This window comes from Juglans regia, chromosome 6 (genome assembly GCF_001411555.2).
Source record: "Juglans regia cultivar Chandler chromosome 6, Walnut 2.0, whole genome shotgun sequence".
Taxonomy (NCBI): Eukaryota; Viridiplantae; Streptophyta; class Magnoliopsida; order Fagales; family Juglandaceae; genus Juglans; species Juglans regia.
This window is the reverse complement of record NC_049906.1, coordinates 32,490,032-32,514,198: the sequence shown is the minus strand read 5'-3', so window position 1 is coordinate 32,514,198 and position 24,167 is coordinate 32,490,032. Positions and strand designations below refer to the sequence as shown.

At 36.2% G+C, this 24,167-nt stretch overlaps 3 protein-coding genes across 5 annotated transcripts; 1 reads left to right on the top strand and 2 right to left on the bottom strand.

Annotated features, from left to right (window-relative positions):
* The first annotated feature begins 5,456 nt into the window (after nucleotides 1–5,456).
* Nucleotides 5,457–8,232, top strand: LOC109000222 (putative pentatricopeptide repeat-containing protein At3g15130). Of its 2 annotated transcripts, XM_035690602.1 has the most exons (3): nucleotides 5,457–5,971; nucleotides 6,090–6,317; nucleotides 6,444–8,197. In XM_035690602.1, exons 2-3 carry the CDS (start codon nucleotides 6,128–6,130, stop codon nucleotides 7,919–7,921), a joined length of 1,668 nt encoding a protein of 555 aa, XP_035546495.1. In that variant the 5' UTR covers nucleotides 5,457–5,971; nucleotides 6,090–6,127; the 3' UTR covers nucleotides 7,922–8,197. The 2 variants fall into 2 exon arrangements, with proteins under 2 accessions (XP_035546495.1, XP_035546494.1); XM_035690601.1 differs by having other exon boundaries at nucleotides 6,090–8,232.
* Nucleotides 8,233–9,952: 1,720 nt separating this feature from the next.
* Nucleotides 9,953–10,925, bottom strand: LOC108994882 (uncharacterized protein At3g17950-like). The gene is made up of 2 exons (XM_018970276.2): nucleotides 10,739–10,925; nucleotides 9,953–10,581 (listed from the first exon to the last, which is right to left on the bottom strand). The coding sequence occupies exons 1-2, from the start codon at nucleotides 10,820–10,822 to the stop codon at nucleotides 10,063–10,065; spliced, it is 603 nt and encodes a 200-aa protein (XP_018825821.1). The 5' UTR covers nucleotides 10,823–10,925; the 3' UTR covers nucleotides 9,953–10,062.
* Nucleotides 10,926–14,414: 3,489 nt separating this feature from the next.
* LOC108994950 (putative nuclease HARBI1) lies at nucleotides 14,415–21,010 on the bottom strand. 2 transcript variants are annotated; one of them, XM_035690565.1, is made up of 5 exons: nucleotides 20,772–21,010; nucleotides 20,251–20,298; nucleotides 15,577–16,019; nucleotides 15,272–15,497; nucleotides 14,415–15,070 (listed from the first exon to the last, which is right to left on the bottom strand). In XM_035690565.1, the coding sequence occupies exons 2-5, from the start codon at nucleotides 20,267–20,269 to the stop codon at nucleotides 14,559–14,561; spliced, it is 1,200 nt and encodes a 399-aa protein (XP_035546458.1). In that variant the 5' UTR covers nucleotides 20,270–20,298; nucleotides 20,772–21,010; the 3' UTR covers nucleotides 14,415–14,558. The 2 variants fall into 2 exon arrangements, with proteins under 2 accessions (XP_035546458.1, XP_018825936.1); XM_018970391.2 differs by lacking the exon at nucleotides 20,251–20,298.
* Between the last annotated feature and the right edge of the window lie 3,157 nt (nucleotides 21,011–24,167).

Below are 24,167 nucleotides of genomic sequence, written 5' to 3'. Positions count from 1 at the left end.
GGGTGAACTATCGGGAGCATGTGCAAGTACGGAGAGTCCCACCAAGGAGGGAGAGTGAAGATGGGAGAGAGAGAGAGAGAGAGAGAGAGAGAGAGAGAGAGAGAATATCGGATTGTGCTATGGGCATCTTTTCTCATACATGCAGGTGCATTTCAATGATGAATAGATTGCCTACATGTCTGTTTGTTATTAGCCAGAGGGAAAATATTTTTTCACACCCATCCAGCCCCAAACTTTTCTCTTTCATCTTCTAAAAGAGGTTGGTCAATTTCTTCCAAAGTACTCAAGACCCTAGAAGGACCCTCATCTTCAACTGAAAGTGAACCCTGAAAAAAAGTACCAACCCCATTAGCAACTGGTGACTGAGGGCAGTCAGACGACAAGCTACCAATATCCTGAGTGACACCGGCGTGAACAGTGATGTCGGCATCCAACAACCCTATCTATGACGGCGTTGAAACGCTATTTGCCAGTGCACTCGATCAAACACGTAGTATCTATCCCCGCCCCTCTTTGTCGGTTTTCGACCCACCACCTAAACCCACAACTAGGTCCAGCCCCTTATCCATTTTAATCATGAGATGACTCGCATACTCCATAACTCCCGTCAATTGAGCTTTGACAGCCCACAAGACCCCTCCACTTCTCCCAATGTCACCTGATAGCCTTTGTCTCCTACAAGTGTCATACCCTTTCCTTCAACCGTGGAGCTATTCTCGGCTGGACTACCCACCAGTGACCTCAACACCAAAGCGTACAAAGCACCTTTGACCGAGGAAAGCCTTCCCATTGTCTTTTTATCAACAAACTCCTCTCTGTTTACATGCTTCAGAATAGCGGCTTTGGACCTAGTAACGCTTCGAATGGACTGCAGAAATCCTTTCCATCCAATGCCATTTGCGCCTTTAGGAATCACCAACAAACATTCCTCCTTTCATTCCAGAATTATGAGAGTTAATAAAAGCTACCCCTTGCATTAATATGATGTTGAATGATGAGATCTCCATTACCCATCCTTAGCTCCATGAAGAATCTTTCATGGCAGTTGAGTTCTAAACAATCCTCTATCCCCTTAGCTTCCCATGAAGCTGCCGTCCCACCTAAACACATGAACTTAGCCATCATTTTACTATGTTCAGAGATGCGAAAGCTATTTCCTCCCTCTTTCGTAAAAAAGAAAGTTTTTTATTCTATCTTCAACCACCTCTCACCTTCCATCTGAGACAAATCCACGTCGTGCGTTGTCATCGTCTGATCCCAAGTCACAAGATCATCTCCCAGGATAATCTCGCTTCATCATCTCAAGGATTATACGAAAATAAAAAGCAGATCATAAACACCAGGTCTGCGCCGATGAAAATGAAAATAAAAATCCCTATCGTCAGAAGGGAACCGACATCTGAGGGCCCTCAAAGGAGTCGTCAGAGCATGTCGGTCTTGTCTGTGGCAGTGGCGGAGGCACAGCTTCGAAGGTCAATGTCACCTCCAAGAAAGACAGAGAGAATCTTGCGAAAATCCAGGTCGCTGTAGCTAGGACCTATGCCAGACGACCCTCAGCGAAGTCACCGGGGCCTGTCGGCCTTGTCTGTGCCGGTGGTGAGGTGTCACTCACCAGTCTAGGGTGGGTGAAGGGTGGCAGAGGGTTTATGATGGGCAAGAACTTCTTTATATTAAATAATGTGAGATCTCATTCACCACTCCTCATATTTAATCCGAGGTATTACATTAAACTTTAAGGTTTCACAAAAAAATCAAATTTTTGGATTTGGGACTAAACCTTTTGTTTTAGTAAAAACCAAAATACATGTATTTTCTATTAGCTTTTGAGAGCTAAGGGGCATGGCATGAGACCTTTTTTTACCAATTATTTGGTTTTAAAATCTCATTGAACCTAATGTTAATGCATTGGCCGCTCTGCCACAAATGCTTTATGCATACACCCTTTTTATTCCATACTCCTTTCTTTTTTTTTTCTTTTTTTTTTGCAATCAAAGAAAGATGCATTGAGTACACAAAACATGTCCATCGTGGCCTTTTAGCTCTTCCAAAAGCTGAGTTGTTTGTTTGTCCCATACTAAAATAGACAGGTCATCAGATCCTGATACGACCTTACCTTGATCCGAACTTATTGCACGGACGATTCTACAAATGAGCCAAAAAAGAAGAGTTAATCCATGGTGAGTCAAACAGCAATAGGGAGGCAAGGGGAGTAGGAAAGATTGGCTTCAATCAGAGGGGGGAAAGAAAACCTTGTATGTCCTTTCAAAGTTGCCCGAAGTTCAGAACCGCGAAGATGAGGATCCCAGATCTTAACCTGCATGATTGTAGAAAATGAATACCTATAACATCTTTAAGACCTGCATGACATTTTATAAAAAAGCCTCTCAAGCAAGTTAGAAGATAAAAGCCAAAAATTCAAACTTACAGAGCAGTCTGTACTTCCACTGATAAAGAAACCTGCATCTTCACGGTCACCCACCAGATCCCACACCTCTCTTCTTGACACGCAATGTAGAGCAGTAACAGCACCGCTATGACCCCTAAGTATGCAAACATTGGTTTGAATTTTCTTATGCCCTCCAGCCAATAGATCTTGTTTGCGAGGAGTCCCATTCTCATTTGTGTCTAAGATTGGAAGACAATAAACCATGTGGTTGTAGTAAGATTACCTTAACAGAAAAACTAATGATGCATGCATGCAACGATGACAAAAGAGTACCTGCATTGCCAGCATCAGAAGCCCATCTACGAACGCGACTAAAAGAGTTTGTTCTGGATGCTGTGTCTCTGCTGAACATGCTCTGAACCCAGCTCCTTCCAACACTGGAAGCCTCGGCAGGTGGCTGATTCTCATATGTTTCCTCTTTTGAACGTGGGGATGGTAATCCTAGAGACGACATGGATTGGGATTTTGTAGAAGTGATTCTCCAGTATGCGAGACGTAGTTGCTGGGTATGTGACAGGAATCCTCTAAGTTTAATCTGTGACAAAGAGGTAAAGTATGGTTTCAGCAAAGGAAATTATAAAAAGAAAATCGAATCAAATGGAATGGCAAAAAAATCATAACAAAAATTGAATAAGAAAAAAGTGGCCAAAAAACATTAACCTAGCAGCTTGACACAAAACATCCAATGAGTCAAAAAGGCATGAGCAGAATTAACCTAAATCCATAACAATTTTCTTTGTTGACTATCAAACCCAAGAGCTGATCAACAATAATTATTAAGATAGGCAATAAATCGAATTCAACAAAGGGAAGCATCATCAAACAATGGATTGACCAAAAGGAGGGCCAAAGGACAATAGAATGTCCAAGACCATTGAGCCGAAGTTGCGTGCCTTCCGTGAATGTCTCTATTACTTGGAAAAAGAACTGGTGAGTACCCAGTTGGAATCCAATCCAAATGCACATCAGAGCAGCTCTCTAGAAGACCACTGTTTGAATGTGCTTCAAAATGAAACAGATTTCAATGGCCTCACTTTGAAGCCCCATCAGAACACTGCTTCAAATGCCCAGCACTTTAAGAAATTTATTAGTTAAACTTTTTTTTTTCTTTTTGAATTTTGAACATTAGGGTTTCTCTATGAATATATCAGTGTAGTCACCAAGCATATAAAATCTCAATAAGTTGAGCCATGGCTTGTTAAGAAAAGGATAATTTTTTTCATGGTTAGCTCTCTATCATTTCGGGTGGATTTTCATAAGGTGGTGAAACAATTTATCTCGTTGTGTATCTCTTTGGTAGATTTTCATAGACAAATGAGCTACTTTTTCCAAGTATTGTCTAATGTCTCTTTCTTGATCACCATAAGATTTGGTATTGAAACTTAGGTTTCAATGGCTCCTCACGGTTGCCATGTGCTAGACATTAAAAGGGTAGTCCTCAAGCATAATATTTGACATGCTATAATGGATGACTTAGACAAGTAGAAACAATTCCATCAGTGTCTAAGTGCTACAAATCTAAGGGATGTGACGATGGGCATCATCGCTAAAAGTATAATACATCAAGCAATGAAGAAGGGGGGATCAAGTGAAGAAGTTTCTTTTCTCCATTAAACTCAAAGGAATTACAAATTCCAATGAGATTATGGCATTGAGGTCGATATTACAATATTTTGAATGAAAATACATCCGAATGAGTTTTTAGATGGCGTAATGTCCAAGAGAATGGACATATTGAGAGTAAGGATCAGTCACTGAACACTGAGGAGGAGCATAATTATGAGTAAGGTACCCTATGCCTCAACTATTAGCTCTCAGATGTATGCTATGGTCTGTAGGAGACCAGACATTGCCCATGCAATGATAGTTGTGAGTAGATACATGAGCACTCCAGGAAGCAGCACTTGGAGGCAGTAAAGCGAATTTTGAGGTACTTGAGGGGTTCTTCAGATGTGTCTTTGCTTTACTGCGACTGGTCTAAAACTGCAGGGTTATGTTGATGCTGATTTAGCTAGTGATACTGACAACCAGAAGAGTACTACAAGTTTTGTATAGACTTTGGGTGGTATTGTTGTGTCTTGGTGTTCAAACTGCAAAAGACTACTTCTCTATCTACCACAGAAGCCTAGTATGTTGCTGTATCTGAAGCCTCAAATTATGATTTGATTACAAAGTTTTTTGGAGAAGTTGGGTAAGAAGAATGAGAAGGGTGCTCTACTCATCAAAAAAAAAAAAAAATGAGAATGGTGCTCTTTATAGTGACAGTCAGAGTGCCGTATTCCTTGCCAAGAACCTAGCGTTTCATTCCAAGACCAAACATCTTCAGATTATATATCATTTTATTCTATCTCTTCTTGATGATGGCCAGTTGATACTTGATAAGATTTGTGAAAGCAAGAACCATGCAATTGTGTTGACTAAGGGTGTTACACATGAGAAACTGAAGTTGTGTGCAAATTCAAAAGGCCCCTCTTGGATAGTGAAAGTGTTTCATTTCATCTCATCTCATTATTACAATTTTCTCAAATTCTCATATAAAATATAATAAACAATTCAACTTTTTCAAATCTCAAAACAATAATAATATTAAAAAATAATATTCTAACAATATTTTATTCAGCTCATCTAAAATCATCTCATCTCATTTCATTTCATCTTATCTCACTATACAAACGAGTACCTCTTTTTTTTGTTTTACTAAATTAGAGTTCTTCTCAATATTTGAATAGAGGACTTAATTTTTTAGGATTAATTAGGTTTAATCATTAATAAAGAAGCACGATATAGATACAAAATTGAGGCATGATGAATTTTTAAAAAATATATAGAATTTATAAAAACCTCTCACCTTAAATTATTAAAATTTATATAATTTAAAGTTTTTAATAAAAAAAACTATGATGAACATTTATGGTTGTTTTTCATAGTGGGCTGAAAGTTAATGATCGGCTCGGCCCATTATAAACACCATTGATTCCTGTCTTTCATTCTCTGTTGCTCAATGCTCGTTGCTCTCCGCCTCGCCCGGTTTGTCTTTTGGTTTCTCGGCCGAACTTTATACTTCTCTTCTCACCCTATCATATCTATCTTCCGGTTTTACATGAAAAAATCTCTCAAACTTTTTTAGAAAATCAAACACATTTGGTCGGAAAGATTTTCCGGTGAATCTATTTGGTTCTTTCTGTGAATTTTCTCCGGCGGAGGTGTTGTGAACTGATTTTGTTTTGTGTTTTGCATCGTGATTTCGTAGCATATCGGGAGCTCAGAAAAATGGTTGTTATATGATTGTTGTTGGGTCTAACCAAATATTTTGGATCATTACAAAGGGCTTGAACTTCCCTAGCAACCTGGAATTTTATTGACCACCTTCCTATACGCGGATCGATATTACGGTTTTTATCAGTTTGAAATGGTATATGAGCTTTGTCCTCCTTATTATAATGCAGCAGACTGTGATACAGATAAAGATATGGGCAGCGCTTCCAAATTCGTTCACGTTCTACTTTACCGCCAGCCTTTGCAATGGTAGGTGAAAGGTTCTTTCGAGTATTCAGATATTCATCAACTATTCATGCAGAATGGGCATAGTTAGTGAACAATTTATATTCCCATTGATTCTAAGTTTTACAATACATAATAACAGGCTATGCCAGCGTGCGGGAGCATGAAGTCTAGACATAGATGCCCCGTCCAACTCTTCTCTTTATAGCCACAAGGTTGCCTTCTTTCGTTCGATGTTGTCGAAGGTTTTTTGCATCGGACAGTTTTGAAAACTCAGCCGAGGAAGAAATTTATTCTACTCTGTTGCGTAGATATGCCGAAAAATCTGACTCATATCACGGAAGAGGAATTCATGCTAAGTTCGTCAAAGGTTCTCTTCCCTTTTCTCTTTTCCTCCGTAATCACTTGCTCAATATGTATGTCAAATGCGGTGATCTGGTCAATGGTCTCCTACTGTTTGAGGAAATGCCCGAAAAGAATGTCGTGTCGTGGTCAGCTGTCATTGCGGGTCTCGTTCAACATGGCTGTCCTAATGAAGCTCTTTCTCTGTTTTGCCGTATGCACCGTGATGGAACAACGAAGCCCAACGAGTTCACCCTCGTCAGCACACTCCACGCATGCTCGTTAGTGGAGAATTTGACGCAGGCATATCAACTTTATTCATTCATTGTTCGCTTGGGATTTGAGTCAAACATTTTCTTGCTGAATGCCTTCTTGACAGCTTTGATAAGGCATGGTGAATTGGCAGGGGCTCTGGAAGTCTTTGAGAATTATCGAACTAAGGATATTGTGTCTTGGAATGCCATGATGGCTGGGTTTTTGCAGTTCTCTTTTGCGGACGTGCCCAAATTTTGGTATCGAATGATTTGTGAAGGTGTGAAGCCTGATAGTTTCACATTTTCCAGTGTTCTTACCGGCTTGGCTGCCCTTTCTGACTTTAAATTAGGATTGCAGGTTCATGCTCAGCTTGTCAGATATGGTTATGGTGTTGAGATTTGTGTGGGGAACTCTTTGGCAGATATGTATATAAAAAATCAGAAGTTGGTTGAAGGGTTTAAAGCTTTTGATGAGATGCCAGTGAGAGATGTGTGCTCGTGGACTCAGATGGCTGCAGGATGCCTACAGTGTGGAGAACCAAGCAAAGCACTTGAGATCGTTGCAGAGATGAAGAAGATGGGTGTAAAACCGAACAAGTTTACCCTTGCTACTGCCTTGAATGCCTGTGCTAATTTGGCTTCATTGGAGGAAGGGAAGAAAGTTCACGGCTTGAGAATCAAGCTTGGAACAGACATTGATGTCTGTGTAGATAATGCTTTACTAGATATGTATGCAAAATGTGGGTGTGTGGACAACGCATGGACAGTTTTCCAATCCATGAATGATCATTCTATTGTCTCATGGACGACAATGATCATGGCATGTGCAATAAACGGCCAAGCTAGGAAAGCCCTCAAGATTTATGATGAGATGAGGCTGAAGGATATTCAGCCAAACTACATAACCTTCATTTGTGTGCTTTATGCATGTGGCCAAGGAGGGTTTATCGATGAAGGGTGGGAGTTATTTGCCTCCATGACCCGTGATTATGGAATCCTTCCTGTAGAAGATCACTATGCATGCATGGTAAATCTTCTAGGTCGAGCTGGACGTGTCAAAGAAGCCGAGGAATTCATTTTAAGAATGCCATTTCAACCAGGTGTGCTAGTTTGGAAAACTTTGCTCGGTGCTTGTCATGTATATGGTGATATGGAAATCGGGAAGCGTGCAGCGGAGCATGTATTAAATCTGGACGGAAAAGATCCGTCAACCTATGTGGTATTATCCAACTTGTTTGCTGGCTTGAGCAATTGGGATGGGGTAGGGATGCTGAGAGAATTAATGGAAGCTAGGGATGTGAAGAAAATGCCTGCATCTAGTTGGATTGAAATTGAAAAGAACCATTCCCTACTTCCAAAACTTGAAGGATTAATGTAAGGGAAGACGACTCTACTTTTCCCTGTTCTTGCGATTTGGTTCTTTTTGTAATATATGGCCAAAAGTTCAAGCATGGGAGGGACTTGCAGGTTTCTCTGCAGTTTTTTGGTTTTCGGGTAGAGTTTCTTAAATCTCAACTTTTTCTTTGAAATTGATTAAAATACCTGTTTGAGCTTTTATTGATCAATTTGTGCACAAAGTTAGAAACCAAAATTAACCCAGGGGCTCACAAACAAATCCCCTCAAACTACTATGTAATTTGTATCGTCCTCTCCAAATTTTCTATTTAGGCAATGTACTCTACAAGAAAATTGCAATCTTCTATCTCTAAATTGTTTTGCTTCAAAAAAAGTGTTCACCTTCTGTGCTTTTTCCAGTGGTATACGAAAAAGATTGCCAAGCCAGAAAAACTGCTGTCAGTTATTCATTATTTTATTATTACTTTTTACTTACTTTTTACTACTATTCTACATTTTATCATTATTTTTTCATTACTTTTTTTACTATTATTCACAGGATACCTAAGATTACCTCGCTACCCAAACACAGTCTTAATTGTCCCTGATTTTAGAGGGTCAGTAATCTCCATACATCTTTCTTTTTATTATTATTATTGAGATAAATACATTTTGCATATTTCTTTTACAAACTATTAAAAATTGACACTTTTTACTCTTCATTAAAATTTGACTCGATATTGTGTTAAATGTATCTACTTTTTGTTAGTTGAACAATGTAATTGGGATGGTTTATATAATGAAAAGTACCAAATTCCTAATAATTTGAGGAGATAAAGTGTATTTTTTCCTTTTACTCCTAGTTTGTTGGGTGGAGATGCCATAGGCTAAAGAACCCTTAATTTGTACATTCCGTTTTTATTAGATTAATATAGTTTTTTAGGATAAGAATCATCATGTGATTGAACTCAATTATTCAAGGTTTTGGGATTTTGATCCCAAATATTATGCAAATGGGATTTTACAATTTATTAACATTCTCCAAAACAGAGATATGTTTAATATAAAAGAACATTGGGTTATTTGCTTTACTGACAATGCATTGATAAGTTTAAGACCCAAAAATAAATAAATAAATAAATAAAAGCCTTGTAAAAAAAACTTAATCAAAATCCTCACTGCTTTACTCTAAAGCAATGGGTATTATATCTGAAAGTGAAACTTGACAGACAACTGTACCACAAACTTGGGGTAGAGCTAAATTCCAGGAACTTGAACACAGTTACTAAATTAAAAAGCTGAAAAATATATATTTTTCTTTTATTGTAATTAAATTTGATAGCCATTACTGTTGTAGTACGGACACTTACATAGAACTAATTTTTAATAAGGTGAATTCGTATATTAAAATAAGACGTGTTGATATAAAAGTTGAATGAAATATTATTATTATTTTAAAATTTAAAAAAATTAAATTATTTATTATATTTTGAGATAAAAGAATCTTTATAACCAAACTTCTCTTAAGTGTCACTTATTATTTATATATTATTGAAAAAATTTAAGGATAATCCAATGAGTCAAAAAAGTCTCTCAATTTATCCATTGTAAGGAAAATTAATTGGTCTAAAATGATGTTTTTTTTTTTAAAACAAAAAAAAAACACATAAATTAGTACTCGTTTATAAATAAAAAATTATACTCATTAGTCACTATTTATTTTTATATTTTACACTTAAAATTTATTCATAAGTTATGAAAATATTTTTTATAAAATATGAGTGTTTTTGATAATATGTAGGATGTAAAGTAATAAATAATGATCGATAAAAAAAAAAACAAAACTTATTAGAAAAAGCTATTGACAATGCCACACATACATAATATATATATATATATATATATATATGTATATACGTGCTAAAAGGATAACATCAACTGCTAATATTCTAACCAACCAAAAAGGATCAAAGTAGAAAAAGCTAAAAGCAAAGTCCTCAAAAGCCAATTTTTTTTTTTTTTTTTTGGGTAATTTATTTTGGGCAAATAAATAAAAAAGCAGCTGATGCAGAGATGGATAAATTAGAGAATATTTAAATCATTAACAATCAATCAAGAATCCCTCCAAAACAATTAACAAAAAGATCCAATAAAAAGGATAAAAAAAAAAAAAAAGCAGAAATTTTATCCTGCCCCGCCACTACAGATCCCACTGAGTGAAACCGGGAATCTGCAGAGCGCTCCAGCCGTCGCTGCCCCATCATCACTATCGGTGGCCGGCGGAAGAACCCTTCCGTCGGCGAACAACAGCCGTCCGTTTCCGTTCCTCTGCCGATGCTGCTGCTGCTGTTGCTGCAACACCACCACGCCTTCGAGCTCTGCCGCGGCCGCACCGAAGAACGCTCCGTCACCGAACCTCCGCTCCACCTCGAGAAACTCGCCCAGCGAGCCTGGCTTTGCCTCGTTGTCCCTGCAAAGTTGCCACCACCTCCGCCGCCGCTCTACCATCGCCTGAGGTGGCTGAGCGTTGTTCTTGTTCTTCCTGGGCTTCTTGGCCCTCCGTGACACCGCGGAAACGGACACCGAAACGGACGTTTGGGGGTCCCGGTGCTGAGATGGGGCTCTGAAGGTAATGGCAGGGAAGCTCACGCCCATTAGAGTCCCCAGAGTTGTGCTTCTATCATGAAAAAAGGACCCTGTAGACTGCAGTATTCATGAATCATAACCCAAAACAAAAACAAACAAAAAAACCCTGAACAAATCAAAATCTATAGAAAAAAAATTTGAATGCATTGGACAGCATGAAAGAAAAAGAAGAGATTTTTATAAAAGGTTTGAAGATTTTTGGTTAATGGGGTACCTCGGTGTCAAGATCGGAGGAGGAAACGGAGGAGATAGATGGAGATGAGGGGGGAGGCAGCATGTTGTTTGCTGGATCCAACATTTCTCTCTCTATCTTTCTATGTGTATCTTCTCTTCTCCCAGAGAGAGAGAGAGAGATCAGAGAGTGACTCTTTACATAAGATAAATGTAACGTGGGAGTATTGTAGTTGAAGTATTTGCAAGGATTGTGGGGGAAATTGAGAAAGGAAAGTGATGGTTGGGTTTCATTTGGGAAAGAAGAATGTGTTTGAAATGATTAATGTTGTTGTTCTGTTTTCCACTCTGCTTAGGGTCTTTGTTTTTATAGATAAGATTAGATTGGTTGATATTAATTTTAAAAGTTAAATAAAATATTATTAAGATATATTTTTTTAATATTATTTTTATTTTAAAATTTTATAAAAATTAAATTTTTTATTTTATTTTATATAAAAATTTAAAAAAATTATAATAATTAAATAAAATAAGATAAGTTAAGAAGAATAGTAAAACAAACTAGATCTAAATTTCAAAATATCCCTTCAGGTTTTGGGAAATATCATTTCTATCACTCTTTGAAGTTTTAGGACAGGTTTGGAGAGTGAGATGAGAATTTTATATTTTGTTTTAGTATTTAAAATATTATGTTTTAGTATTATTATTATATTAAAATTTGAAAAAATTGAATTTTTTATTATATTTTATATAGAGATTTAAAAAAGATATAATGATGAAATGAGATGAAATAAGATAAAAATTTTATATCTCATTCAACCTCCAAACTTACCCTTAAAATGTTGAATATTCATCTGAGAATTTAGATATAATTTTCTCATGATATATAGAGCTGATCATAATTGGCTGGAAAAGTCAGCAATCCTTTGTATTTATTTTCTTTGGGAAACTGCCGACACCACTTGCTGGAAAAAGGTCCTGTCATTTTTTCCCTCTTTAATTACATAGTCAAAGGTTATGGATCTTTTTTTGATTAGTTCCCTTGATTGGTTTCAATTTAAAAGATACGATTATGAGCTGACAGTCTTCATTAGTCAACACAGTTTTGATTCTTTTTCAACAGTGATATCAAGCAAAGCATTACAGTTTTTTATTCTTGGTGCCAAATGGGAGAAAAAATTATGTGTGGATTTATTTGTCGTTATTATTAAAAGAAAAATATTTAGTTATAAAGAGATTTCATAAAAATAAATTTATAAATTGATATAGTATGATGTGATACGTTAGATTGTAAAATTATTTTTATTACAAAAAAAATTTAACATATTATATGAAATCACGTCAATTTATAAATTTAATTTTATTATATTATCCATAAAGGATTGGCACGGTAATAAAACTTACTCCTATAAAGTTCCTTAGATGGAAGATTATGAATTCTCTATCATTTATAGAATCAAGGCCGGCTCAGTGGTAAGATCATTTACACCATTGCCTAAGCCCCCACCCTCTATGTAAGGCTCTCAAAAATAAAAACCATTTCATTAAATAAAATTTTAAATAATTTTTATAGTTTTCAATGTGTGCAAGGCCCCATAATACTAAATTTAATATTTAATACAATGATTTTTTTTATATAAGTAATACAATGAATTATTTATATTTTAAATAATTTTTTTAAGATCTTGCTAAATTAAGTTACAAAATCTGTATTAAGACCTCAGTTGTTGTAAATATAAATTTACAAAAATTGTATTTAAAGATTTTAAATAAAATCTCATTTTATTAAAAGGTTTGAAAATATCCCATATAATAATTTATATTTTATTATCATTATCATTAGGAATGACTCACTCAAATTTCGCTTTAGACCTCAATTTGTATTAAGCCGCCCCTATAAGTAGAAAAAATAAAGTAATAATTTGAAACTAGTATGAAAAAACTTGCAAGTACTTGCAAGTTATACATTGGGCACCCCTCTTTCGTGGCATTCCATCTCATATTAAAACCTACTTCATGGTTGCTCCAAACGGATATACCTTGTCCCATTTGAAATGAAAAGAAGAGAAAAAGTCTCATTAGGAAGGAGGTGATCTCAAGGAAGGTGGTTACCAAACTTAGGAATAAGGGGTGTGGTGAGAGATGATAACAACCAATACTCGTGTAGGAGGGGGCGCATGTCAAAACTTTACAGCTCAATCTGGGGGCTACCATTCATGTGAAAAGTTTGATGCCCATGTTAGCACTCATTGACATTGCATGAGGAGTCCCAACAAATCAATATGATCCAAGTTTATGATGTTGCAATTTGTAAGGGTTTTGCTATTTGAAAGTCTTATGTATCAACATACCACTCGTGGTAGAGCTTATTATAGTTCTAAAAAAGTTAAAATACTAATATTTTTTTATTATTGTGGAACTCACTTCAATAGTATATTGGATGAATAAGAATACAAGTTTGCAAACCGTCCGTCTTTCTCACCTGTCCCGCCTTTAGTATGAATGGTGTATGGGACGCCCTATACGAGATCTAGATTTCTTTCATATGTAGTATCCTTTGTGAACTATGTGAGGGCAATAATAACTAGCATGATCAACTAGATTTTGATTTGAAGTTCAAGAAAGCTTCGAGACTTGAAATAGTGGGGCAATGCATATGTGATCGGGGACTTCTGCACCTAACATATGGGTCTCACAAAATGCAAAACAATGCATCAATTCAAGTACAAGGAATCCATGATAGCTTTTATCTGATTGTTTCAAGAACCCTTGTAAGTTAAGCCACTTTCTCCTGGTAAGAAAGGGTATTATTCATCATGCATGACCCCTTAGGTGTTCCTTTTCATGAGAATGTTCCCTGATCGGATCAGTATTCTTTTGTATAATGGGTCCCTATGAACATGGTACACAGCATTCTGCACTGACAGGTTCTTTGTATTTACCATTAACCGACAAAGAGCCATTGGAGAGAGAGAGAGAGATTTTGCTTGGGGTAAACTGTAAACTACTTCAGAGTTTTTTGGGCTGGCTGTTCAATCTGTAGCTTGTATATAGAAACCTTGTTGTATATGCACTCGTTCAGCAGTTTAGTTCAGTCAGGGACAGCAGCAATCCACACACAGCCGGCCCAACTCCATTCTGGCGACGTTATATTGAGGCATCCTGTGTAGGTCTGAGGTGAGATCCGGCTAAAAAGATTATATAAAAATAATCTCCTAACATAATTTCATGAATGTATTTTACAATAAAAATAATTTTACAATCTGACAAACTACATAAAAACACATCAGCCCATGAAATTATTTTTGTATAATATCTTTATAGGTATTTCTCAAAAATTTTAAGATAGCGTAGAGGGCGACGAGAAATTCTTAAGACGTGCAGAGCAACATGTCTTTTACTTGATTAAATTCAAGAACCGTCTAACGTGCCCACATCACAGATCATCGATGGTTAATGATCCTTAGAAATTTAAGATCAAACTTTTTGCATCAATATCAACAGATTGGTGGGCCTCTCAGAAGTAATGCACGATGGTCTGTGATCAACTTCCTGTTCAGTCGCCACCTGCAGTTGTTCACTTGGTAAATTTCAAGCATCAAAGCCCCCCAAAAATACAATAAAATATTTACATTAAAAAAAATATATGTATATCTCAACTTCATCCTTTTCGAAGGACACTTCTTTTACCTTTCAGGAAACCATGTGACAATGCAATGTTTGAAATGTATGATCTACCCATATCTTTCCTTTCTATGAACAGAAGGGCCAATGTACAGCATGGAATCACACCCAAAATCTTCATATGGTTCTCGATCCTGAAATAATTTCAATCCTAACCTGAAACTGTTACCAAAGATGATTTACATGGCTGAAAAATCATGGATGTAGTCATTCCAAATTTCAGTTGCAATGGAGTCTCGCAATTGTGAAGAGATTTCTAGTTGTTCTGCTTCAACGCCAATGTCCAGAGCTTGGGTATCAATATGCATAATGGGTTGTTCCACCTCTAAAGGGGGCAACGACGACTCGATTTGTAATGCCGTGCTGTCCTGTTCATACTTTCTAAAAATCCAATCATCTGGTTTCTCCCTCCGGATGTAATTGTGTATCGCACATGTTGCCACAACCAACTTGACCTGTGTTTGTAATGGGTATGGAGGAGCAGACATCAATATAGGGAATCGTGCCTTCAAAGCGCCAAAGATCCGATCAGTGGCATTTCGTAACAATGAGTGTCGTTGATTAAATAGCTCTCTGGCATCTTGTGGATGATAGCCACTAGGATATTCCTTTAGGCAATATGGAACACCCGGATATGGGGCAATGAAACCTGGCATATTTGCATACTTGTTGTCTACAAGGTAGTATTTACCTGCCAACACCAACATTAATATTTCGTACTCGGCAATGGAAGTAAGAAATCCCACCGCCCCTCCCCAGAAATAAAAAAATTAATCAAAATCATAATCAAAATCAAAATCAAAACCAAAACCAAAACCAAAACCAAAACCAAAAATCAAAACATGACATTCTATCATTCTGCTAAAACAACTGATTCCAATATACACCCTACCTTCAGGGACCAGCAGTTTGTTTCGCCTTGTCAGTGCAGAATTTAGGACTTGCAAATCTGATGCTGAGCCTTCCCAGCCAGCTAGAACATAATGGAACTTGAGATCAAATGAGCAAGCTGCCAGAACATTTTGTGAAAGCATGCCATTCTTATTGCGGAAAGGTCCTTGCTCATCTACACCTACCATAACTGGAATATGGATACCATCAACTGCTCCCACACAATCCTACCAGAAAATTACTAATAATGAGAGGAAAAAGATTACACAGAAAGAGAACCCAATCAAACTCAATAATCCAAGTTACCTGAAAGTATGGATAGAATCTTGGATCTTCCAAGATCTCTGAACCCGGAGGCTGAAAGAAGTCTAAGGAAATTGCCATAATTGCATTCAAAACATTATTGAAATGGCGACTGATGGTTTCTCCTGAATATCGGAATAACTCTTGGACAGCTCTTGTACGTAGATTGTGGCCAATTATGAACATGAAAATGGCTAATTGTTCCTCAATCTTGATTCGATTTGTGTGACGTAGCAAGCCTTTGGCTTGCAAAATATCACACAACTTGTAAAATACATGCTTATCCATGCGAAAATTTTCCAAGCAGTGTTCACTTTGGCTATTAAGTACTTCATCCACAAATTTTGCTCCGCTAGATGCCAAACCATGGGCCAGTTCTTTTGGAATGAAATTCCCAAGGATTCCATCTTTTTCATCATCAGAGCTCTCCATGGCAAAACAAGCCTCTGCACCCAACAACATATTCATATATTAGTAACGATGGTGATGATCAGAAATCCAGAATTGCATCTTTGAGATCAAACAAACAGTGAAAGATGAGAAGCTATTACAATGAAGAAAAGGAAATGCAGAGCCATTACCTGAGGAGGAATTCTATGCTAATTAGTTTGCTAAACAAAAAAAAAAATTGAGAAAAGGCTACATCTCTTCGGAGGCAGAATGATCTGATGCTACTCTTTATGGAAATTTTGGCCTCAAAACCAGCCAATCTAGGATGCACTAATGAACTCAACAGCAACCTTAGTACCATGAATAACCATAAAGATTCTCCTTAAGAGCATACATGTTTGAAGAAGAACAAACGGAGTCAGCTAACTCCACCACCCCCTCCAAGGTCAGAAGTCCAGCCTTCAAGGAAAGAAGCAATGTATAATAGACCAGCACAACCAATGCCCACAAACTAAAGAAGAACAGAGACAGCCAACTCATCACCCCTCACTAACTCACCTTCCATGCAAGTGGAAAGATAGTCAAGCATCCTTTTGTCTCCCAGACAATAAAATCACGTTTGAAGATTTACAGTTTACAGAGACGTAATGACACAATGCCCAAGCCACAACTGGGCCCCGAGATAACCAGAGAAGATTAGGCAAAAAGGTCAAGACTTCACCATCCCAAGCAATGTGATATCCAATTCACGACCTTCCTATATTCAAGCCAAAGTACTACTACTTCTAGCTATAAGTCTTAACATCTCTTCAAACATAGATCAAGCAGTGAGGATTATGTGTTCAATAACTGACTAAAAAAGCCCCATGGATGGTCACTTGAATACCCCCTAGATAGCCTAAGCAAAAATTGTGGAGAACTATCAATTAAGCAGATAAGGATACTCTGTAACAGCATATATACCTTTTAAAGAATAAAATCCAAGTATTCAGATTTTGAATCACTAGCATCCACAAGATCTTCTCCTTACATCTATCATACTAGTTAACCATTCATAATCTCACTCTCTCCACAGACACAACGTTTATTTCCCACACCCATTCCAAACAATTCTGGAAAAAGTACCCCAAATATTATTGCTTCATTGCCAACCTTTACGACATATCAAGTTGAGAAGCATAATGTTGGTCCTCAAGGCATCTAGCTGGTTAAGAGAAATATTGAGAATGTTTGAGGATTTTTTTCAAATGTATTGTTTATTGGGTTTTGTCAAAGTAGATAGGAAATCTTGAATATTTATTTCTTGAGATATGCTTTGTGTTGGGGTTTGGGAAAGTGTAGAGTTGAAAATTTGTTTAAATATAATTTTTTTTAAGTCCAATACGACAGGCTATAAACAACTCTTGTAAGGAGTCCCTACTGAAACCAAGAAGTATAGACCTGCTTAACATCCACACCCGAAATCTAAGCAAATGAGATGAAAAGTTGAATTTTTTGAGATTGAAAGATTTTTTTGGATTAAATTTGAAAAAAATGTTAACCAAACATGTTCAAGATGTCCCAACTGCTCTATACAAGCTATCTTCCTTAATAAACACACACAAAATGTTTCTAACTCTAATCTCCTAATACATGAACTGTCAATCATATTTTTTCTTTATTAGTAAGTTTAAAAATGCACCTGATACATCTTAAGCCCACAACCTACCCCCTGCCCCATTCCTGTGAGAGAATGACGGGCCATTTATGCTAGAGTTCATTCGCATGCTAGAATTGACCATCATATGCAAGGAGACAACTAAGAGAGTGGCATTATGAGGAGAAAGAGTGCGAACACAGCGGCCATTGAGAAAAATTCAAGAGCTTTCATGCCCCAACAGCTCTACATAAATATCTGTTTCGTTTCCTGTTATTACTTTCTTTCATTATACTTCACCAAAAAATAGATTTTTTCAATTAATCTAGTGCTCAGTAGGGTAATGCAGGAAGTTCATTTTAAAGCGTGAATAAGATCTTTTTTTTTTTTTTTATAATCGTGGGTGTCTGGGCCAGCTTGCGCGCACCTCGACTAATCCCATGGGACCCTGAAGTTAACGACTGGGTAAACCTCCAGTGGTCCTAAGGGGACTCGAACTAGTGACCATTGGGGAGCAAACCCAAGGCCGGACCAGCTGAGCTACCCCTCAGGGTTTGCAAGATCTTTAATCTAGAAAGGCAATGTCCCATGGAATCAAACATACATGTATACTTGGTTGATGCAGTGGTTTGCAAGCCAAGGCTGATGCACCAAATATTTAAAACTTTAAGACCAGCCATAGACCAAGTTAAGAGGCCACCTCATTTGAGCACATGCAGCACAGTGATGTCAGTTTGATGCTGTAACCAAACTCCGTCTCCAAAATATTTGGCAACCCAACCAAAATACAGAAAGCCTATTGAATTATATGCAAGCACGTACACATCCATGCATGGACACTCGGCATGCATGTGTGGCCGGGGAAAGGAGGGGCAGTGTGTGTGTGGTTGTGTATGGCATCTTTCAAGGTTTTTACTAGATGGATGTGAGCTTAAGTGAGATAAAAATTATCCAAAAAGAAATTGAAAATCTCCAGAATTAGTCTGTGCCATTCCCACACGCAACTAATAACTGAACAGTGATTACAATAGTTCAGAATAGATAATTACAGCATACAACAGTTTCAAATCTCTTATATAAATTTCAAAACCTTCTCAATACTTGCAAAGTCATTGAGACAAAGCCAATCAGAAATCTTCTGAAAAGGTCAATGACGTAATGTCCAGATATTTAATCTGCACTAGTACACCTCTCTGTTAGTGGTTAAAATCATACTACACAACTCAACTTGAATTAATTCAATCCCATAAAATTATTATCTCAATAGCGTTCCATGAGAATTTTGAAATCAAATGTCAAATTATCGCCTAATGGTACATGAAGACATAATAATTCGCACATGGATGGGCATGTCAATGTAGAAAATCTTGAAAGAAATATATACGACAGCTATCACTCTCCTATTAAATTGTTAGGAGCTCTCATGCAATAATTTGAAAGGATTTAACCATGAGAGCTTCCCTAATGGATACATTGGAAGGCACTGCTGATCCCAAACAGAGTCTGTGGTTCGTATAACTCTAGGCATCCTCTTCTTTTATCTTGGTTACATCCTCCTTATCAATCGCATCAAGATCCAGCTTGGAATTAACACTTCCAACAGACTCTTCTCTACTATATGACTCCTCAAGCGCTTTTCTCACTTGGAATTCAATAAACTCATACAAAACTCTTTCTGTCAGCAACAAAAGTTCCTCTTCTTCATCCCTAGCCACAGCTTTGACCTCTTCTTTGAGTCTGTTGAAAGAGTCATTTTGGGCAGGAGAGTCGCCCTTCAAATCTTCAAGAGTCACGGGCCTTTTCATTCTTAGGTTATGAGGAATCACAAAGTTTTGGAGAACAAAGAAAGACAGAAATCGATTGATTGAGAGGTCTGAAAAATTCCTAGTAGTTAATATGAAAAAAAGAGAGACACAAAAGAGAGAGTCGCAATGAGAGCAACAGCAAGATCAGAACATGAGAGGAATATCCAAAGGCTTCTCTAGGATTTCTGCTGCAATAACTTCATGGTATAGGATTAAGCTCTAGAGAACCATGTATAAAGGTTGGACCTACCATTCCTAAATGTGTTAGTTGTTGGAGATCCTAAATATGTTAGTAATTGGAGTTCCCAAATCTTTTCCAATTCAAATGTAAATAGCCTACCATTTTTCCCATATGATACTGATCAACAAAGAACAAGATAACTCTTCTCATGATAGTCTAAAGTTCTATGTATTTCAAAAGGGAAAGAAAAAGTTTCCACTTATTATACCTAGTAAATCTTTCTCCTATTAATTGGAAAAACATACCCAAAAAATAAATAAACTAGACCCTCAACACAAGTAGGCATCCACATAGCTGCCAAATTTAAAAGAAAATAGAGAATTTTGAATAGAACGAGAGACAGAAAACTTGAGTGGGAAAACAAAACAAAACCTTCAATGAAAACCACTAACTAAGAACCAACTCATTCCTTGTCAAATGACTTAATTCATTCATTCATTTATTTATATATCAAAAGAATGACTCAAAACCACTTGCCTTGATGAGTGTAACCCAACCAACATTTTCATCTCCATCGAACCAAGGCTTTAAGGTTAGCCAAAACCATCTTTAACATTATGAGCGACAATAGGAAGTACGCAAATGTAAGACTGACAAGATTGTACCGTGATCATAGGTTTGCATTGGTGGTCGAATAAAAAAACTGAGCACCACTGTAAACACCCAACAAGAAAGTGAAACAGAATGTAGCGATCAAATAGCAGACAAAGAAGTATTCACAAAACAGACTTTATTTTTAACATAAAAATAGATTCTCATTAGTAATATCTACCAAATTCATTTTTTTTTAACAAGAACAAAAAAAAGTCAAAAGAAATAGCCTTTAACACAAACAATAATTCACTAACAAAACATTATAACGCCAAAAGTTTCATTTGACCGAAAGCAAAATACGGTCCTCCGCTTCGTTCCCCAAAAACCCGTGAAAAAAAAACATTGGAAAGCAACAGCAGGGCGCATTTTACACACAGTAGAGTACGGCCATTACTGTCCTCCCTAGTCCCCGGATAAAAAAGAATCCAAGAATCTAAGAATCAAAATCCGGAATCCTCCTTTCAAAACAAAATATTTTTCCCACATTTTTGTCGCCAACCAAACGGCCTACTCAAAATCTTTAAACCCATACCTGAAAAAGTCCCCAACAGTATTCTATGCCGCTTTGGTGCTCGGAGTCGACGAAGACGACGTTTAGCTGATTCCTTCTGAGAAACCGAGGCAGAGGGCGGGAGAGGACCGAGAGAAGTTCAATGCAAAAAGGGTTTCTACGATCAGAGATAGAGAGAGATGGAGAGAGAACGCAATGAATGGCGTATTAGAGGTAGCTGTAACGTCCGCTGTGTGTAGAAAGCAGCGACTGGGTCTGTGATTTTCTCATTTTTCAACACCAAAAGTACTGCTTTTCGTATATTTATAGGGTATGCGAGCCTGCCGGTCAGCGAGCGAGAGGGTGGGAATTTTGGGATGCGAGTGCGGGTTGGATTTTTAGAGGGCCTCTTGGCATACAAACGATGGAGTCCAAGCCCATTACTTTATCGAGAAGTATAAGAGCTACAAAAATAAATAAATAAAATATTACTACATCTATAAATAAATTATACAAAAATAATCACATAAATTAATATGCATTCATCCGATCCGTTGGATATATTTTACAATAAAAATAATTTATAATCTGATGAATCACATCAAGCCACATCATATTGTCATATTATTTTTGTGTAATTTCTTTATGACTAGAGTATTTCTTCAAAAATAAATTTATAAAAAAAATGTGATTTGATATGGTAATTAAATCTATCGTATAATAAAAAAATTACTTTACAATGTGGCGTACAACATCAATACATATCAGTTTATAAGTTTATTTTTATAAAAATTTTGTATAGACTAAACATCTTTCATACTTATTTTCTCGGGAAAAGTGTATATACATATGATTCAATCCATTCTCTATATTCTACACACCATTTATTTATTTATTTATTTTCAATACAATTGGAATGGAAAATTGTGTAAAGAGGACCAATAAAAACAAATGGTAATATAGTAGAAAGATAGGCACAGTATATGAATCTTATAACGCACTAAAAATAAATTATTATGGGATTAACATACTGTATCTAATCTATCACAATTGAAAAAGTTTGGATTTTGTTACTTCTCATGGTTATGTAGATTTTGATTAATTTTGACAACATCTCTCATAGTGGGTGTCTTGATTGGCTCCTTTTGAGAGCATCTAAAATCCCATTATAAGAACAACACTATTAACTTGCAAAAAATTTTGGTCTACACGAAGATCTTACACAAGAAAGTTTATACATTGATATGATTTAATGTAATCCATCATATTGTAAAACTCTTTTTAATATCTGTATAAATATCTACTCTTAAAATACAAATGAGTAAAGTTAGATACAATATTAGATTGTGCAAACCCTATATAAACATTTTGAAAAATCAAAACCTACCATAAAAAATGAGTTTTTTTTTTTCAAAAAGCTTGAACGGAAGTTGCACACGCTAAAGGCTAGGCCCCGTTTGGAATTTGGACTGAACCGAGATCAACTCTGTTCAGTCTAATTTAAAATTGAGTCTAATATTCAAACATTCAACTCTCAAATCATTAAACTTATCTCAACTCAAAATCTTTTTACACGTGGGACCTACAACATTTTTCAACTCAACACTTATTTACACGCAAGACCCACAATCTTTTTTAATTTTCTATAAAATACATCTAAACTCATTTTAACATCTAAACTCATCTTAGGTAGATCCCACAAAACTAACTCAATCATCTCAACTCATTACATTCATAAAAAAACTCAACTCATTTCAAGTCCGTTCAACATCCAAATAGGGCCTAAATATGCATAAATCATTTTCTAACAAGGCGAGGCATTTTATTGGAAAGTTACACCAGCCCATTTCGGACCATTCTAAATAGAAGGTTAGCAACGAGTGGCAACCTAGAGTTGGCCCAATTTGTCTAACAATCCGAGTTCAGTGACAATTCCCAGTCCAAAATGATAGTTGGGTGTCAATAGGAAACAGAAAACATGTTGGGCTTAATAGGCCCATACTGTATGTAATTTGCTCTATAATATGAAATTTTGGTGGATTATTAAATAATATATATGAAATAATATGATTTTATACAGTAATGGTAGAAAATGAGTCATATTATCATATATATATGTTAGAATAATATGATTATATTTCAATTATGATGATGCGTAATGCTACTATGCCGCCAAGGTTTGATCATTATGGTGATGGGTAACATGTACCTTAGTTGGGCGGCTTAAGGTTGAAACGTGTTATGCATGTCCTCCCCAACTAATGCATGATATGCAACTCAAATTTGATGCTCTGCTTGTTTCTTTATGGACAAACAATGGGTAGCCCACAAATTAAGCGAAATGCAACTGTCGGCAGATTATGGCAATCTGTAATGATTTTATTTGTCTTCTAATGGCAAAAAGAGACAAATTTTGAGTTAGCATTGTTGATTGATATCTTTTTTCAATGATTTAACAGTTGGTCGGATGTCTTGTAGACAGTGGTGTTAACAGTGGTAAAGAAATTTTATTTACACTCTTTCATCGAAAATTGTATATATAAATTTTTTATTAAATAAAAAAATATATAATTTTAAGAGAAATATTTTTATAATTTAAAAAAATTTTAAAAATAAAATTACTTAACCTTGTATTGCAGTCCTTAAAATGAGAATTGTACATAATATTATTCACAGTGGTATGCATTGATGTTTCGAGGAAATAAATTAATTATGAAAATAATTTTTTTTTCAGTCACTATTTATCATTCTACACTCTATACTATATAAAAAATACTCTCACACCTTGTAAAAAAATTAGAAGTATAGAGTGTGATCAAGTGAATAGTAGCTAATGCATAATAAATTCATAAATAAATATAGATAGAAGCCACTATTAGGAGCATCCATTTTGCACACATGATGTGGCATTATCTAGACCACACATCTCTCCAAGTGAGTGTTGGAAACAATCAACTAGAAGTAACCACGCAGTAAGTGTAAAGTGTGCATTGCTATAGTGACTTCTCTCTAACATTACTCTAAATTCATTATGAAAAATAAGGAGAATACCAATATTTAACACTAAAAAATTATAAAATCTACTATAAATATGTAGTATTATACAAGATTTCAGCTCAGTACAGCTCTCTCTCTCTTAATAGTATCAAAAGTCTGATGGTATATGATTTAGTTCTCCAAATAAGAAATTTGGGTTCGAAATTCGCCACCCTCGTATAAAAAAATATATATTACAAGAAGAGCAAGAAGGTGGAATTGGGAAAGAACTTGGAGCTTAGCCTTCCCAATAGCCTCAATAGCAACATCAATCCAAGAATAAATGATCAACAAATCAACAAGGTGATGCTCTATCTATAGGAGAGGAAACTGTCTAAAATAATAGTTTTCTGCTAGGGACACCAAGTAAGGATATCTAAAATAATGCTCAGTTTCCATAAA

Bases quoted from the DNA above. Each gene is read 5' to 3' on its own strand.
- LOC108994882 (XM_018970276.2), bottom strand. From the start codon at position 10,822: ATGTTGGATCCAGCAAACAACATGCTGCCTCCCCCCTCATCTCCATCT. The intron at 10,582-10,738 runs GTACCCCATTAA...TGAATACTGCAG, and splicing joins CCTCCGATCTTGACACCGAG to TCTACAGGGTCCTTTTTTCA.
- LOC108994950 (XM_035690565.1), bottom strand. The intron at 15,498-15,576 runs GTAACTTGGATT...ATTTTCTGGTAG, and splicing joins GATTCTATCCATACTTTCAG to GATTGTGTGGGAGCAGTTGA. The intron at 15,071-15,271 runs GTAGGGTGTATA...TGGTGTTGGCAG, and splicing joins CAAACTGCTGGTCCCTGAAG to GTAAATACTACCTTGTAGAC.
- LOC109000222 (XM_035690601.1), top strand. From the start codon at position 6,128: ATGCCCCGTCCAACTCTTCTCTTTATAGCCACAAGGTTGCCTTCTTTC.